The 18784-nt window shown below is 39.4% G+C and overlaps 1 protein-coding gene across 5 annotated transcripts in view; it reads left to right on the top strand.

The window, feature by feature from the left end:
- The window catches only part of NIPA1 (NIPA magnesium transporter 1), a 90527-nt gene extending 72158 nt beyond the window's left edge, over window positions 1-18369 (top strand). For 3 of the 5 annotated variants that reach the window (XM_027067858.2, XM_015085025.3, XM_027067859.2), the window contains exons 4-5: window positions 8039-8199; window positions 11029-16791. In XM_027067858.2, the coding sequence (XP_026923659.1) occupies window positions 8039-8199; window positions 11029-11540 (673 nt within the window). In that variant the 3' untranslated portion in view covers window positions 11541-16791. Of the gene's footprint in view, window positions 1-8038; window positions 8200-11028; window positions 16792-16894; window positions 17025-18184 lie in introns of those variants that run through there. The other 2 variants (XR_008299027.1, XR_008299028.1) reach the window with 2 other exon arrangements.
- The last annotated feature ends 415 nt before the right edge of the window (window positions 18370-18784 follow it).

The raw sequence follows: 18784 nt of genomic DNA on the forward strand, positions 1-18784 counted from the left end.
TAATCCAGTGAAAAAAAGGGCAAAAGACATGAATAGACACTTTTTAAAAAATATTTATTTATATTTGAGAGAGACAGAGTGTGAGTGGGGGAGGGGCAGAGAGAGAGGGAGACACAGAATCTGAAGCAGGCTCCAGGCCCCAAGCTGTTAGTGCAGAGCCCGATGCGGGGCTCCAACTCACGAACCTCAAGATCATGACCTGAGCCGAAGTCCAACACTCAACTGACTGAACCACCCAGGTGCCCCTGTGAATAGACACTTTTCTAAAGATAGCCATCTAGAAATAATTCTAGAAGATGGCGGCGTAGGAGGACGCTGGGCTCACCGCGCGTCCTGCTGATCACTTAGATTCCATCTATACCTGCCTAAATAACCCAGAAAACCGCCAGAGGATTAGCAGAACGGAGTCTCTGGAGCCAAGCGCAGACGAGAGGACCACAGAAGAGGGTAGGAAGGGCGGCGAGGTGGTGCGCGCTCCATGGACTGGCAGGAGGGAGCCGGGGCAGAGGGGCGGCCCGCCGGCCAAGCAGAGCCCCGAGTCTGGCTGGCAAAAGCGGAGGGGCCGGACGGACTGTGTTCCGACAGCAAGCGTGACTTAGCGTCTGGGAAGTCATAAGTTAACAGCTCTGCTCGGAAAGCGGGAAGGCTGGAGGACAAAGGGAGGGAGAGCTGCTGAGCCCCCAGACGACAGAGCACAGTTTGGTGGGGAACAAAGGCGCTCGCCAGCGCCATCTCCCCCACCCATCCCCCAGCCAAAATCCCAAAGGGAACCAGTTCCTGCCAGGGAACTTGCTGGCTCCGCGCAAACACCCAACTCTGTGCTTCTGTGGAGCCAAACCTCCGGCAGCGGATCTGACTCCCTCCCGCTGCCACAGGGCCCCTCCCGAAGTGGATCACCTAGGGAGAAGCGAGCTAAGCCTGCCCCTCCTGCCCCCGGGCACCTTGCCTACCCACCCCAGCTAATACACCAGATCCCCAGCAGGACAAGCCTGGCAGTGTGCAAGTAGCCTAGACGGGCCACGCCACCCCACAGTGAATCCCGCCCCTAGGAGAGGGGAAGAGAAGGCACACACCAGTCTGACTGTGGCCCCAGTGGTGGGCTGGGGGCAGACATCAGGTCGGACTGCGGCCCCGCCCACCAACTCCAGTTATACACCACAGCACAGGGGAAGCGCCCTGCAGGTCCTCACCATGCCAGGGACTATCCAAAATGACCAAACGGAAGAATTCCCCTCAGAAGAATCTCCAGGAAATAACAACAGCTAATGAACTGATCAAAAAGGATTTAAATAATATAACAGAAAGTGAATTTAGAATAATAGTCATAAAATTAATCGCTGGGCTTGAAAACAGTATAGAGGACAGCAGAGAATCTCTTGCTACAGAGATCAAGGGAATAAGGAACAGTCACGAGGAGCTAAAAAACGCTTTAAACGAAATGCAAAACAAAATGGAAACCACAACGGCTCGGATTGAAGAGGCAGAGGAGAGAATAGGTGAACTAGAAGATAAAGTTATGGAAAAAGAGGAAGCTGAGGAAAAGAGAGATAAAAAAAATCCAGGACTATGAGGAGAAAATTAGAGAACTAAGTGATACACTAAAAAGAAATAATATACGCATAATTGGTATCGCAGAGGAGGAAGAGAGGGAAACGTGCTGAAGGTGTACTTGAAGAAATAATAGCTGAGAACTTCCCTGAACTGGGGAAGGAAAAAGGCATTGAAATCCAAGAGGCACAGAGACCTCCCTTCAGACGTAACTTGAATCGATCTTCTGCACGACATATCATAGTGAAACTGGCACAATACAAGGATAAAGAGAAAATTCTGAAAGCAGCAAGGGATAAACGAACCCTCACATATAAAGGGAGACCTATAAGACTCGTGACTGATCTCTCTTTTGAAACTTGGCAGGCCAGAAAGAATTGGCACGATATCTTCAGTGTGCTAAACAGAAAAAATATGCAGCCGAGAATCCTTTATCCAGCAAGTCTGTCATTTAGAATAGAAGGAGAGATAAAGGTCTTCCCAAACAAACAAAAACTGAAGGAATTCGTCACCACTAAACCAGCCCTACAAGAGATCCTAAGGGGGATCCTGTGAGACAAAGTACCAGAGACATCACTACAAGCATAAAACATACAGACATCACAATGACTCTAACCCCGTATCTTTCTATAATAACACTGAATGTAAATGGATTAAATGCGCCAACCAAAAGACATAGGGTATCAGAATGGATAAAAAAACAAGACCCATCTATTTGCTGTCTACAAGAGACTCATTTTAGATCTGAGGACACCTTTAGATTGAGAGCGAGGGGATGGAGAACTATTTATCATGCTACTGGAAGCCAAAAGAAAGCTGGAGTAGCCATACTTATATCAGACAAACTAGACTTTAAATTAAAGGCTGTAACAAGAGATGAAGAAGGGCATTGTATAATAATTACAGGTCTATCCATCAGGAAGAGCTAACAATTATAAATGTCTGTGCACCGAATACCGGAGCCCCCAAATATATAAAACAATTACTCATAAACATAAGCAACCTTATTGATAAGAATCAATTGGTAATTGCAGGGGACTTTAACACTCCACTAACAGAAATGGATAGATCATCTAGACACACGGTCAATAAAGAAACAAGGGCCCTGAATGATACATTGGATCAGATGGACTTGACAGATATATTTAAAACTCTGCATCCCAAAGCAACAGAATATACTTTCTTCTCGAGTGCACATGGAACATTGTCCAAGATAGATCATATACTGGGTCACAAAACAGCCCTTCATAAGTTCACAAGCATTGAAATTATACCATGGATACTTTCAGACCACAATGCTATGAAGCTTGAAATCAACCACAGGAAAAAGTCTGGAAAACCTCCAAAAGCATGGAGGTTAAAGAACACCTTACTAAAGAATGAGTGGGTCAACCAGGCAATTAGAGAAGAAATTAAAAAATATATGGACACAAACGAAAATGAAAATACAGCAATCCAAACGCTTTGGGATGCAGCGAAGGCAGTCCTGAGAGGAAAATACATTGCAATCCAGGCCTATCTCAAGAAACAAGAAAAATCCCAAATACAAAATCTAACAGCACACCTAAAGGAAATAGAAGCAGAACAGCAAAGACACCCCAAACCCAGCAGAAGAAGAGAAATAATAAAGATCAGAGCAGAAATAAACAATATAGAATCTAAAAAAACTGTAGAGCAGATCAACGAAACCAAGAGCTGGTTTTTTGAAAAAATAAACAAAATTGACAAACCTCTAGCCAGGCTTCTCAAAAAGAAAAGGGAGATGATCCAAATAGATAAAATCATGAATGAAAATGGGATTATTACAACCAATCCCTCAGAGATACAAACAATTATCAGGGAATACTATGAAAAATTATATGCCAACAAATTGGACAACCTGGAAGAAATGGACAAATTCCTAAACACCCACACGCTTCCAAAACTCAATCAGGAGGAAATAGAAAGCTTGAACAGACCCATAACCAGCGAAGAAATTGAATTGGTTATCAAAAATCTCCCAACAAATAAGAGTCCAGGACCAGATGGCTTCCCAGGGGAGTTCTACCAGACGTTTAAAGCAGAGATAATACCTATCCTTCTCAAGCTATTCCAAGAAATAGAAAGGGAAGGAAAACTTCCAGACTCATTCTATGAAGCCAGTATTACTTTGATTCCTAAACCAAACAGAGACCCAGTAAAAAAAGAGAACTACAGGCCAATATCCCTGATGAATATGGATGCAAAAATTCTCAATAAGATACTATCAAATCGAATTCAACAGCATTTAAAAAGAATTATTCACCATGATCAAGTGGGATTCATTCCTGGGATGCAGGGCTGGTTCAACATTCGCAAATCAATCAACGTGATACATCATATTAATAAAAGAAAAGATAAGAACCATATGATCCTGTCAATCGATGCAGAAAAGGCCTTTGACAAAATCCAGCACCCTTTCTTAATAAAAACCCTTGAGAAAGTCAGGATAGAAGGAACATACTTAAACATCATAAAAGCCATCTATGAAAAGCCCACAGCTAACATCATCCTCAATGGGGAAAAACTGAGAGCTTTTTCCCTGAGATCAGGAACACGACAGGGATGCCCACTCTGACCGCTGTTGTTTAATATAGTGTTGGAAGTGCTAGCATCAGCAATCAGACAACAAAAGGAAATCAAAGGCATCAAAATTGGCAAAGATGAAGTCACGCTTTCGCTTTTTGCAGATGACATGCTATTATACATGGAAAATCCGACAGACTCCACCAAAAGTCTGCTAGAACTGAATCATGAATTCAGCAAAGTTGCAGGATACAAAATCAATGTACAGAAATCAGTTGCATTCATATACACTAATAATGAAGCAACAGAAAGACAAATAAAGAAACTGATCCCATTCACAATTGCACCAAGAAGCATAAAATACCTAGGAATAAATCTAACCAAAGATGTTACAGATCTGTATGCTGAAAACTATAGAAAGCTTATGAAGGTAATTGAAGAAGATATAAAGAAGTGGAAAGACATTCCCTGCTCATGGATTGGAAGAATAAATATTGTCAAAATGTCAATACTACCCAAAGCTATCTACACATTCAATGCAATCCCAATCAAAATTGCACCAGCATTCTTCTCGAAACTAGAACAAGCAATCCTAAAATTCATATGGAACCACAAAAGATCCCAAATAGCCAAAGTAATTTTGAAGAAGACCAAAGCAGGAGGCATCACAATCCCAGACTTTAGCCTCTACTACAAAGCTGTCATCATCAAGACAGCATGGTATTGGCACAAAAACAGACACATAGACCAATGGAATAGAATAGAAACCCCAGAATTAGACCCACAAACGTATGGCCAACTCATCTTTGACAAAGCAGGAAAGAACATCCAATGGAAAAAAGACAGTCTCTTTAACAAATGGTACTGGGAGAACTGGACAGCAACATGCAGAGGGTTGAAACTAGACCACTTTCTCACACCATTCACAAAAATAACCTCAAAATGGATAAAGGACCTGAATGTGAGACAAGAAACCATCAAAACCCTAGAGGACAGAGCAGGAAAAGACCTCTCTGACCTCAGCCGTAGCAATCTCTTACTCGACACATCCCCAAAGGCAAGGGAAATAAAAGCAAAAATGAATTACTGGGACCTTATGAAGATAAAAAGCTTCTGCACAGCAAAGGAAACAACCAACAAAACTAAAAGGCAACCAACGGAATGGGAAAAGATATTTGCAAATGACATATCGGACAAAGGACTAGTGTCCAAAATCTATAAAGAGCTCAGCAAACTCCACACCAGAAAAACAAATAACCCAGTGAAGAAATGGGCAGAAAACATGAATAGACACTTCTCTAAAGAAGACATCCGGATGGCCAACAGGCACGTGAAAAGATGCTCAACGTCGCTCCTAATCAGGGAAATACAAATCAAAACCACACTCAGATATCACCTCACGCCAGTCAGAGTGGCCAAAATGAACAAATCAGGAGACTATAGATGCTGGAGAGGATGTGGAGAAACAGGAACCCTCTTGCACTGTTGGTGGGAATGCAAAGTGGTGCAACCGCTCTGGAAAGCAGTGTGGAGGTTCCTCAGAAAATTAAAAATAGACCTACCCTATGACCCAGCAATTGCACTGCTAGGAATTTACCCAAGGCATACAGGAGTACTGATGCCTCAGGGCACTTGTACCCCAATGTTTATAGCAGCACTCTCAACAATAGCCAAATTGTGGAAAGAGCCTAAATGTCCATCAACTGATGAATGGATAAAGAAATTGTGGTTTATATACACAATGGAGTACTACATGGCAATGAGAAAGAATGAAATATGGCCTTTTGTAGCAACGTGGATGGAACTGGAGAGTGTTATGCTAAGTGAAATAAGTCAGGCAGAGAAAGACAGATACCATATGTTTTCACTCATATGTGGATCCTGAGAAACTTAACAGAAACCCATGCAGGAGGGGAAGGAAAAAGAAAAAAAAAAAAAAAAGAGGTTAGAGTGGGAGAGAGCCAAAGCATAAGAGACTCTTGAAAACTGAGAACAAACGAGGGTTGATGGTGGGTGGGAGGGAGGGGAGGGTGGGTGATGGGTATTGAGGAGGGCACCTTTTGGGATGAGCACTGGGTGTTGCATGGAAACCAACTTGACAATAAATTTCATATATTGAAAAAAAAAATAAAGATAGCCATCTATAGCCAGATGGCTAACAGACATGGAAAAAATGCTCAACATCAGAGAAATACAAATCCAATCCACAATGAGATACCACCTCAAACCTGTCAGAATGGCTAAAATTAACAACTCAGGCAACAATAAATGCTGGCGAGGATGCAGAGAAAGAGGAATGCTTTTGCATTGCTGGTGGGAATGCAAACTGGTGCAGCCTTCTGGAAAACAGTATGGAGGTTCCTCAAAAAATTAAAAATAGAACTATCCTACAACCGAGCAATTGCACTACTAGGTATTTATCCAAGGGATACAGGTACGCGGTTTCAAAGGGGCACATGCATCCCAATGTTTATAGCAGCACTATCAATAATAGCCAAAGTATGGAAAGAGTTCAAATGTCCATCAACCGGTGAATAAAGAAGATTTGGTGTGTGTGTGTATATATATACACAATGGAGTATTACTCAGCAACCAAAAAGAATGAAATCCTGCCATTTGCAGCAATGTGGATGAAACTAGAGGGTATTCTGCTGAGCGAAATTAGTCAGAGAAAGGCAGATATCAAAGGACTTCACTCCTGTGGAATTTAAGATACAAAACAGATTAACATAAGGGAAGGGAAGCAAAAATAGTATAAAAACAGGGAGGGAGACAAAACATAAGAGACTTAAATATGGAGAAATATAGGGATGGGATAAATGGGCAAGGGGCATTAAGGAAGACACTTATTGGGATGAGCACTGGGTGTTATATGTAGGGGATGAATCACTGGATTCTACTCCTGAAATCATTATTGTACTATATGCTAACTAACTTGGATGTAAATTAAAAAAAAAAAAAAGGAAACATATTACCAACCTTAAGATTATAGAGATTTTGGGGTGCCTGGCTGGATCAATCAGTAGGTAGAGCATGTGACTCTTGTATCTGGGTCATGAGTTCAAACCCCATGTTGGACGTGGAGCCTATTTAATTAAAAAACAAAACAAAACAAAAACTTTTTAAAAAAATTATAGATGTTTTAAGATGATTTTTTTTTGCATTAAAAAATAATGTGACCACATTTTAAATATTTGAGGTATTATAGAAGAGAAAAATAACCAATCACCCATACTCCTACCATAATGTAATTACTGTTAGCATTTTGGTTTTTTTCTTGTTTGTGCATTTTCTTAATTTATTTTAACTGACGTGTTTTGATCGTGAATGACTTATAATTATTTTAACAGTTTTCATATCCTACTTTCCCACTTAACATAGTTTCTTTGATTGTTTGCTTTTAAAAATAAGGAAACAGGGCACCTGGGTGGCTCAGTCAGTTAGGCATCTGACTCTTGGTTTCAGTTCAGGTCATGATCTTGCAGTTTGTGTGATTGAGTCCCACATCAGGCTCTGCACTGTCAGCGAGGATTCTCTCTCCCTTTCTCTCTGCCCCTTTACACGTACTCTTTCTCTCGCTCTCAAAATAAATAAATAAACAAAAATAAAGAAATAAGGAAAGAATATTTTTATTTAACCATAAAACCTCATTTTATGAATGATGACTTATTTTTCTATTCTGATCTATTTCATATCTACTGAAATAATGTATAGCAGTATGAGTTAAGAGTCATTAACTATGTATTGACTGCATGGTATTGGTATGAAAATCCTTTGTATTTAATAATTTCAATAAATTCCTAATCTTTTTTACTCTTAAAAACTAAGTTAAAAATGAATATGGCTATCAAGAAAATATGGCTTTTCTAAAATAACTACAGTTAGTAGAAACAGGTCAGATAGTATTAAATTTTAACGATTTCTCTCTCTCTTTTTTTAAACAAAGGTCCATTTTAGCTTCTTATCTTCTGAAGGAAAAGCTCAACATCTTGGGCAAGTTGGGATGTCTGCTAAGCTGTGCAGGTTCTGTTGTACTGATTATCCACTCCCCGAAATCTGAGAGTGTGACCACTCAGGCTGAGCTGGAAGAGAAGCTGACTAACCCAGGTAACTCCTTTCTAGCAAAGGTGCCAGAGAGCTTGCCTGTCTCCAGTGTGATCCAAGCCTGGGCTTGGGTTGGCCTACCTATGGTCTGTTTTCACAGACCCTGTGTTTGACTTTGCATATGAGTGGCCATTGCTGTGCCCTACACTTTATAGCATCTCCTGCTCTCCTGCTACCCCAGGAGTGGGAAGAGGTCTGGTGGTTCTGGACCTTGCATCCCTGCTCCCTGGAGTTCAGTACTGCTTCTTCTTTCTTCCAGACCTCTGGGATCTTGCGCATGGGTGTCTTTATCACCTGGCCCCCTCAACGCGGCCTCATCCCCTCAGGCCTCAATCCCATGAGCACCCACCTCCCACTTACCATGGCCTTCCCATTCCCCTACCTCCTATGACCACCCCCCACACGCCTCCTCCTGTCACCTCTTGCCACCTCCCAGTACTCCCACCCTACCTCCTTTCCTGCATTCCTACTGTCTCTTCTCTTTTGTGTCAGTCCTCCTGGGATCTGCTCTGGACCATGTTCCCCTCAGGACCACTGTTGTGCCCAAGCCTCTACACTTCCCTGTAATGTGAAACTGAGAGCTGAGACCCAATTTGATTTATCTTTGGATTTCCCATAGAGATCTCTGTATAGTTTTCTACATGTTTTTGACATGACAAATGCTATAAAAAACAACAGTCTACATAATTGTACTGGCCTAAAGTATAGATTCTTCTAAATTACTCCCAGCAGACCATCTTATATTGCTTACCAACAATTTTAGACAGGTGCCAGCACAAAACTGCATCCACACCAATATCCCAAATACAGACATCTCTAAGCCACAAATACCTCACCACTCTTTTATAGCTTTTAATTGGCAGTGAATGACATTGCAGTGGAAATATCTGTAAAATTTCAAAAGGGATTCATAATGAAATTAACCAAGACTGTATTTTCCTGTAATTTTTTATCCCTAAACATTTAGCATTGTTATATTTACTTCCTCCTGTAAAAGCCAAAATATTTCCAAAACTGTGAGAAATGAAAGTACAAAAACATGAAAAAAATCAGAAAAATGGATATGAATATCCTGAAGAATTTACTTTATGTAATTTTCAGAAAAGTATATCCAAAGGCCTTTTACTTTCTGATAAATGTGGATGATACCAGTATATTCAGGTCTTAACTTTTACAAAAAACATATCTAATTTGAATACTGCCATAATAATTTGGTATGAAAATATGATGGTAGCAAAAATATTTTTTTTTAAATTATAGTTTATTTATTTATTTTGAGAGAGAAAGAGCCACATGCTCAAGCAGGGAGGGGCAGAGAGAGGGGGAGAGAGAGAATCCCAGGCAGGCTCTGCACTGTCAGCACAGATCCCGATGCAGTGCTCAATCTCACTACTGTGAGATGATGACCTGTGCTGAAATCAAGAGTTGGACACTTAGCTGACTGAGCCACCCAGGTGCCCCTAAAAGATTTTTCTTTTTAACATGAATAACGTGTTTTAACCTGGAATATAAAATGATGTTATTCTAGCCACTTATAAATTTTTTTTAATGTTTATTTTATTTTTGAGAGACAGAGTGCAAGTAGGGGAGGAACAGAGAGAGGGAGACACAGAGTCTGAAACAGGTTCCAGGCTCTGAGCTGTCAGCACAGAACCCGTCGTGGGGCTTGAACCCACGGACTGCGAGATCATGACCTGAACTGAAATCAGACGCTTAACTGACTGAGCCACCCAAGTGCCCCTATTCTAGCCACTTATAAATTAAAGAGGTTTCTAAGTTTTTTTTTTAATGTTTATTTATTTTGAGAGAGAGAGCTCACTTGCTTACATGCTCAGGACAAAGAGAATCTCAAGCAAGCTCCATGCTGCCAGTGCAGAGCCCAATGTGGAGCTTGATCTCACGAATTGTGAGATTATGACCTGAGCTGAAATTAAGAGTTGAATGGTTAACCAACTGGGTCACCTAGGCACCCCAAGAGGCTTCTAAGTTTTTAAATTTTTTTTCTAAAGGTTAAAAAAACATTATGAATTTTTTTGTCAAAGAATTGCCTCAGAAGAAATTTTAAGGTCATCTTCCTGAATCTTCCCTCAGAACAGGGCTCCGTAGTTCTTTTTTCTTCTTACATTTGAGGAAGAGTCACAGCCTGCCTAGTGCATGTCCAGGCTGTTCCTAGCCCTGTCAGGCCCAGCTTCTAACACCTCCTTTATAATCTCAGATTGAATTAGAAATTACAACCTCCTTTTGTACACATAACTTCAAAGCAAATAAAGCCTTAAATGTAATATGAAGGAGAAATAGCCCGATAGTATTTTATAATAAAATAGAATGCTCAGGTACAACTATAGAAGACATACCAATAGACCCTATGCCTTGTGGAGTTGCTGAGAGCCTGGGAACTGTAAATAAAGACTCATGTGGAGTGTCGTGCTATTAACTCAAACATTCAGGGGATATTGTTGTCAGCAATGGGATGAAGTTCTTAATGAAGTTCATTAAGTGCATATTAAATATATGCAAAAATTACTTTGTTTTATATATAACTGGGTTCTAGGCTCTGATAATTATAAGCACATTTGTCACTTACAAGTCCAAGGAGACCCTCAGAAGTTGTGAGAAGAATGAGATTTTTGTGTGGTACTGTCTCCACATCTCAGGGCCCCTGGCCTTGGCCCACTATATGTAGCCCTTAAATCACTGCAACAGCCACAACTACCCCACAGCTTTCTCACATGTTCCTGAAGAACCCTCCCACTCTGGCCACACACACAGGACCACATTCTGCCTAGGGTTTGTTGAATTGACTCTAAAGTAAGAAAATTGTCTGTTTTCCAGTGTTTGTGGGCTATTTGTGTATCGTGCTCCTTATGCTGCTACTGCTCATCTTTTGGATTGCACCAGCCCATGGGCCTACCAACATCATGGTCTACATTAGTATCTGCTCTTTGCTGGGGAGTTTCACCGTGCCTTCCACCAAGGGCATCGGGCTGGCAGCCCAAGACATCTTCCACAACAACCCATCCAGTCAACGGGCACTCTGCCTGTGCCTGGTGCTCCTCGCCGTGCTTGGTTGCAGCATCATTGTCCAGTTCAGGTACATCAACAAGGCACTTGAGTGCTTCGACTCCTCTGTGTTCGGGGCCATCTATTACGTCGTATTCACCACCCTCGTCCTGTTAGCCTCGGCCATCCTCTTTCGGGAATGGAGCAATGTGGGCCTGGTGGACTTCTTGGGTATGGCCTGTGGGTTCACTACTGTCTCTGTTGGGATTGTCCTTATACAGGTGTTCAAAGAGTTCAATTTCAACCTTGGGGAGATGAACAAATCTAATATGAAAACAGACTAGGATGCAACAGGGGGGTGGGTGGCTCAAGGAATAGGAAATGGATGTGGTTTCTGGTCCTAATTTGATGTGAAGTAGAAGAGACCTTAATCACTGGTATTAAAGTTGCTTGCATATTAATGGGTGGTCTGGTGGACAGTAGGGAGCATCGCTCAGCATCCAAGTAGGGGCCCAGCCCTCTGCAGTCTAAAGTTGCTAAATGGTTGTCTGGGCATCATCTCTCTCTGATGAGAGGAATCTCATGTTCATTGCCATTAACCTGGAAGCTTTCATGAATACTATTTCCTTTAACAATATTTTAACATTATTTAATAGAAGATAAAGTTGGGCTCTTTCCGGTTAGTCTTTGCAGGGGAGCAGATATTGTTACTTAGAAGATTACTTTGGAAATGGGGAAAATTGTTGTCTTACAGTCTGACTATACAGTAAATGTGTCTGTAGTTGTGTTATTTTGCATTAAGCATGTATAACATTCAGGTACCTCATCCAAATAAGAAGTATATACATTTAATTGTTTTTAATCTGCTAATGAGCTGACTCTCCCACCTCCTACTCCAAGACATTTTAATTGAACATAGAGAGAGAATGAGTGGACATGATGCAGAGTTCCATTTATAGGATGACTTTCAATAGCTCAAATCAATTTCAGTGCCTTTATCACTTGAACTCTTCACTTAATTTGACTATTACTATGTGTATGTTCTCTTAGAATAACTCTTTGATTATACTTTAATATTTCACTATTCAAAATATAAATGTATACAGCAGTTAGAAATAACAGTATATTCATTTGTTGGAAGAAAGTCACAGTGAAAGACACATAAGAGCAAATTGACCTTTTTAGCATGTATTTATTGTCCAATTAAAGACAGTTGACTTAAGTAGCATAAGGTATTTTATTTGTATTTAATCTATGTAACTGGGACCCAGTATCAAATATATCCACATTCTCTTTCAGTGACCATTGTGGCCATTCCAAAGAAATAAATTATTCAACTTGATAATAAGGTTGTTAGATGAGAGAGTAACTGTTCAATAGCACATATATCAGGTTCCCTATAATACAGGAACAGGTTAAAAGACACAGTCAAGCTCAGGCAAGTTTCTGAAAATTGGAACATACAAAGTAAGTTTTCAAAAGAATTTCTACTAAAATGAAAACAATTAATTTAGCCATCTCCCTGTTGTTTGAGATGGCAGAGCACCCTACAATTCCTCACCCAACCTCTCATTAATCTTCTGAAATGCAAAATAGCCACTAAATATGCCAATATTTGGATCAAAGAGATCATTTGTCTGTTTATAGTAACCTCCTATGTATAGTAAGTGGGAGCAAAGCACAAAGTGATGCAAGTTGTTTCATCAAGATATCATGTACTTCATATGCAATGTTTTATCTAATAGGGAACTGTGCCAAGTTGGAAAATGGGATTGGGTAAGGCAGAATTAGTGAACTAGAATATCACATTTAATAATACCCAATTAAAGTTACTCACTAAGGAAAAAAATATTTTTTCAGGCAAAAAGAGCATTTCTAAATACCAAAGAAATTGTTCCCTAAAGTGTGGGGAGGCTAAATAAAAGGCTAAATAAAAGAGGCTAAATAAAATGAGGATAGTTTAACATACAGTGAAGAACACCTTTATGAATTAAAAGTACATATGATGGCATGAGTTGTCAGTGATTAGTGAACTAAGAGCAGCAACAAAATTGTTTAAAAAATTTTTAATCTTACATTAACTGACAGTTAATAAATACTCAAAAAGTCCCTCACTTTTTTTTTTATCAGCTCCTAAAGATTTGGTTTTTTTATTATCAGGTATTTTTAGGAATGCAAGCCTTAATTTATTGAACTGAACTTTCTGAAAATATCATGTAGCAGTGTCAGTATAATAGTTTCCTACATAAGGAGTTTGAGACATTAAAAGAATACATGTGGTGAACAAAAGTATACTGAGAAAGTTCATGTGTCTTAAGGAAATTATCTTGTTTATTTTGTTACAGCTTACAGTTGAAGCTTAGTTTAAATTCATCTATTAGTGTTCCTCATTATATTTTAGTTCATGGTTACACCATGGATACTCAGCAGTGGTATTTTCTGGATGATCATCCCTGTTTTGTTTTGTTTTGTTTATAGCAAAACAAAATCTGAAAGTAGTAATAGCTGATCTCCTCTTAAGGATGACTTGTTCTGGAACAGTTGGACTCTCCCAGGTTTAGCAGATTATTTTGGTGGGATGCACAGCTTTCCTTCCAGTGGGACAAAGTTCTTAGGATTGTATTTCAAGTGTGTGACTCTAGCCTCAAATGGACATGACCAGCAGTCTAAAGAGCCCAATTTTCAAGTTTGACATAGAGCATATAACTTCTGATTTAATAATATATATGTATTTTTTATACATTCATGTTTTCATAATTCATTTGGAATTGCAAAGAAAAAAAAGGCCTCAAAGTGAGAGTTTGGGAGGAGCTAGAATGGGAATGGGTCTCATTGGTCTCTCCAAAAGTAAATACATATGAAACATTTTCATGATTATACTATTTCTTGGGCTTTATCTCTGATAAACTAAGAAGAAATTTACCTACCGCCTACTTGTTTTCAAGCCTCTCTAAAATCTTATATTTCTGATCACAATTTGCAGATTTACTCTGGATACTTAAATAAGCTGTTTCTCTCCTCTACTACTTGGACAATGCTTTGTTTTTTCATCTGAATCTTTGCATTTGAAAAGATTGCTTTCTGTTTTGCTAATTGATCAAGTGTAGGGCCTATTAAGGATTCTGAGACCACCCTGGGCATTTTGTTCTTCTAGGGGACTATTCCATCTCTGTAGAGAAGGTCCTCGAGAGGAAGGGCGGTCTGCTTCTTGCCACACATGGAATAAGAACTGCTCATAACTCGTTCTTCAGTCAGATGTCACTATAGTATTTTCACATTAGATTGTTAGTGAAATACACTTTGCTGCTCTTGGTTCAGCAATAAGAAATATTCTTTCAATTCCTACTTTTCAAGTCAGTTTGTTATACTCAATATTATTTCCAGAAGTTCATTCCAGCTGTAGTAGGTTGGTCTTTGTTCTTTTTCTTTGGGTTTCATGTCTGTCAGAACACTATTAACGTGTACAGTCACCCCTCATCTTCCTTCTTCCTTGACAGCTTCACTCTTTGTAAATACTGTGCTCACTTCTAGAAGCTAGTTCCTAGACATTTGTAAAGCACTGATATGCAGTGTCTTCCAGGTGTAGACAAGCACTTTGGTCCATGGAGACCAAAGGTATTGATGGCTGCATAGTTCTTATTGGGAGATGGTACCTCTCTTTTCCAAGCTGCTCAACTAATCTAGAATAGTGGAGAAAGTGCTCCAATTGTCTACAGAGCCATGGCCATTGCTCTTTTTTGATGCCTACGTGATCCTGACTTAGACCTCTTATGACCGAGTAGGAAACTGGAAAGAGAAAAATGCTTCAATTTAGATCTGTTCATGACTGTCTGATTGGTTCCAGTGGTCTGAAGGAGTTATCCTTCTCACTGTGTTTGAAACCAAGGAAGTAGTTCACCCATCAAGCAGGATTAGATGGAATCTTGGTGTTCCGCCTTCTCAGGGACCAAAAATGTAACATTAACAACTTAGTATTGACCTTCTTCCCAAGGACATGTCCATGTTAGTTTTTCATATGTTTTACTCATAGTCATAGCTAGAAGCCTGTTAACTTGAGTTGGAAAGAGAAAAGATCAAGTTGCACACCAGTCACACCATAAAACAGTTTATCATATAAAATACCTCAATTTTCTGTATTCCTCACTTCCACCTCACAGTTGTACTGGTGATGAATTTTAAGGGTCTGTCCTTTAGTTTATTGGTGATTTTTCACATCTGGCCAGATTCTTATACCTCCATCATATACTTGAAAAGATTAAGAATTATAGGAATGAGAATGAGAATTTGGCTCAGTATCACTACTTGTTTATTTTCATATACATTTCTCACATGCTGTGAAATGCAACAAGAGAATTATATTTTAAGAAATGTAACTTTATGTTACATCAAAAATTATTGTGTAGTAAAAAGTTGATACTCAGTAGAACAATGATCATGTAAATAAATCTATTTCAGATGTACCCAATGTGATAAAAAGCATTGTCTAGGACCCCAGAGCATGAGCCAGGGAGAAAGATTTATTTGTTCTTTTCTCTATTTTTCCTTGAATTGTGCAACTATAGGTGAGTCACTTAACCTTTCTGTGCCTCAGTTTCTCTACCTCTAAAGGGGTGAGATGGTTCTCCAAATCACCTGTTTTAGAGCACTCACACTTTTAGCGTGTGCTGGTAGCCTCAGACAAGAGTGTTATGTGTAGGATTGCTCTGGAGTGGTGAAGTGGAAACTCAGCTTGCACTGGGCATCCTGTATGCTCAGGACTGTGCTTTAGACATGCAGCTTCAAGCACTGAGTAAGCAAAGGAAGTGCTGGGTGTAAAGTTTGCACGATTCCATGAAGCTTTAATTTTTCTTTTTTCTTTTTTTTTTTTTAAGGAAGGCTTTTATATATTCTATTATAAAACGTGAAGGTTAAACAGGGACTTTTAAAAGCTGCACTGAAAGATCACATTCTGATGATGTGATAAGATTTTCTGACATTCTGCATATGTTTATGTTCTGCAGAAGATTCAATGACCTGTGAACCAGATTGATTCTGTTGTGTTAAATTTGTTAGGAATGATGCTGAACTTCCTGCTTCCAAGCAGCTCAACCCTGACCATGAATTACCTGACACCAGGTAAATGTCAGGAGTTCCCAAACCACTAGTGCCAAAAGGTCACGTTGAAAAGTTTCTTTTCTTTGTCAGAATGTACTAATTCCCTCCCCCCACCTCTATGTCAGTGTTTTTGCACTTTGGAATAATTTAAAGGTACTGTTTTCCAGTAGCATTCCTGAGTGTTGTTGCCTTTTTAAATGACAACTATTACTTTCTTGTAAAATGGAATATAATCGTGAAACAGAAGAAGACTAGATAAAAAATGTAAAATGTTGATTGACTGCATAAGTTTTTTCCTGTAAATGTATCAGGGGAGCTTCCAATTAGCATACATACACACATTTGTCAATGGCTAAGACTTGCTTATCTTTTGCTTTATAGAAATAGTCATAGCATGTTGTAATTGCCTTATGTAAATAAAAAAGGCTATTTATTAAGTTTTCCAATAATATTTATTAATCTGTATGTGTTTTAAAATAAAATAACTTATTTCTAGCTGAACATTTGTTGCTTTTTTTTTTACCCACTACTTGAAACACCCATGTAGTCCCAGGTTCCATATCATCCTAATTCCTCTATTAAATGTTTCCCATTTTCTTTACAGAAACAAATAGCCCAGTTCCCATCATGATATAAAAAATATGTGCCTGTGAATATCTTAGGGAGCAAAACCATGATGTGTGAAGGAATTTACCATCTAGTGATTACCTTCTGACACAATTAAAGAAAACCAGGTATATTTTAATATATTAATATCTTTTACATGTTTGGGGAGTATATAACATAACATTTTATTATATTTTAAGCACATAAAACTTTAGAGAATTATAACACATCTTAAAACTACAAGTATCATCAGAAATCTTATTATTAATCTTTTTAGTGTCCTGTAAGTCACTTTGTTAAACAGAAAAATATTTTATTTGAGAAAAAATATGTATTTTTTAGGCTCTGTCCAAAAGGATTTAATTACATTTTTAAAAAGATTTTTAAAATCATTTTTAAAAAGATTACTTGTAAGCAATCTCTACACTCAAAGTGGGTCTTGAACTTACAACCCCCAAATCAAGAATCACATGCTCCACTGACTGAGCCAGCCAGGTGCCCCTAATTACTCACATTTTGATCAAACTATATATATTTAGAAATCAGGAACAGACATTTTTAAAAACCACCAAATGTTTCTATGGATACCCCTTTCCACACAGGTTTTTGAGGTTGTGAAGCGTGTAAGTGCCAAATTCTACAAAAACTTGTCCTGGTTCGTTACTAGTATAGAACTGTAAGTTTCAGCTTCTAGCCAAGCACAGTAGTAGCTAGTAGTACTGCACCTAGTTCTGAGGGTTGTATAAAATCAGGCATGCCCCCTGCCCTCCAAAGAGCTTATGCTCTATTTTCTCTGTTCCTGAGTCATGTGCCTCTCTGATGACTCATGGCATTGTTGGCATCTTTGTTTTAATGTTTATCACCTGGTACACCATATTTCAAACCTCACATGGTCGTTTCAAAAAGTTTTTTTGAGTTTGAGAGCTAAGGCAGTCAGGAAACAAAAACAAAGATACTTCTATCTGTACTAGCAGTTCAGAAAAGAAGGATTCCAGCTGAGGAAATTTGAAAGTTGGGATTTGAATTGCACCATGGCAAGCAGGGTAGGAGGGATGCTAATCAAGTAACAAACACAACAAATCCATATAAAATAACTGAAATAAAGGGATGGAAGATGGAGAAGTCAAAGTGTGGTTGCCTGTCTATAAAATGAAATCCTTTTACTTTTGGTGATGATGTTAGGGGGATCTTAGTGTCCTCCTTACCCTAATTTGGTGTGCTTATTGCTGCTCTAACAAATTACTACAAACTTTTTGGCTTAAAACAACACAAATTTATTATCTTACAGTTCTGGAGGACAGAAATCCAACATGAATTTAACTGGGCTAAAATCAAGGTGTTATCAGGATTATATTCTTCCTGGAGGCTCTAGGTGAGAATCTGTTCCCTGCCTTTTTCACCAGAGGCCTTGCACATTTTTTGGCTCATTCCCCTTTCTGCAACTTTAAAGCTAGCAATGTTGCACCTCCCTGATCCTTCTTCCGTTGTCATATCTCATTCTCTGTCTCTGACACTTATGCCTTTGTTTTGTTTTTTGTTTTTTAAGAGGGAGAACATGTGCGCATGGGGGAGAGGCAGAGAAACGGGGAGGGGTGGGGGCGGGGAGAGAGAATCCCAAGCAGGCTCCATGCTCTTAGTGTGGAGCCTGACGCAGGGCTTAATCCCATGAACCAGGAGATCGTGACCTGAGCTGCAATCAAGTCAGACACTTAACTGACTGAGCCTGCAGGCGCCCCTGCCTTCTTACAAAAACCCGTGTAATTATTTTGTACCCACTTGGACAATCCAGGATTATCTCCCCATCTCAAGACCCTTAATTCAATCACAGGTGTAAAGTCCCTTTTGCCTCTAACATAACATAGTAACAGGTTCTATGGGTTAGAACTGT

Source organism: Acinonyx jubatus, chromosome B3, assembly GCF_027475565.1.
Source record: "Acinonyx jubatus isolate Ajub_Pintada_27869175 chromosome B3, VMU_Ajub_asm_v1.0, whole genome shotgun sequence".
Taxonomy (NCBI): domain Eukaryota; kingdom Metazoa; phylum Chordata; class Mammalia; order Carnivora; family Felidae; genus Acinonyx; species Acinonyx jubatus.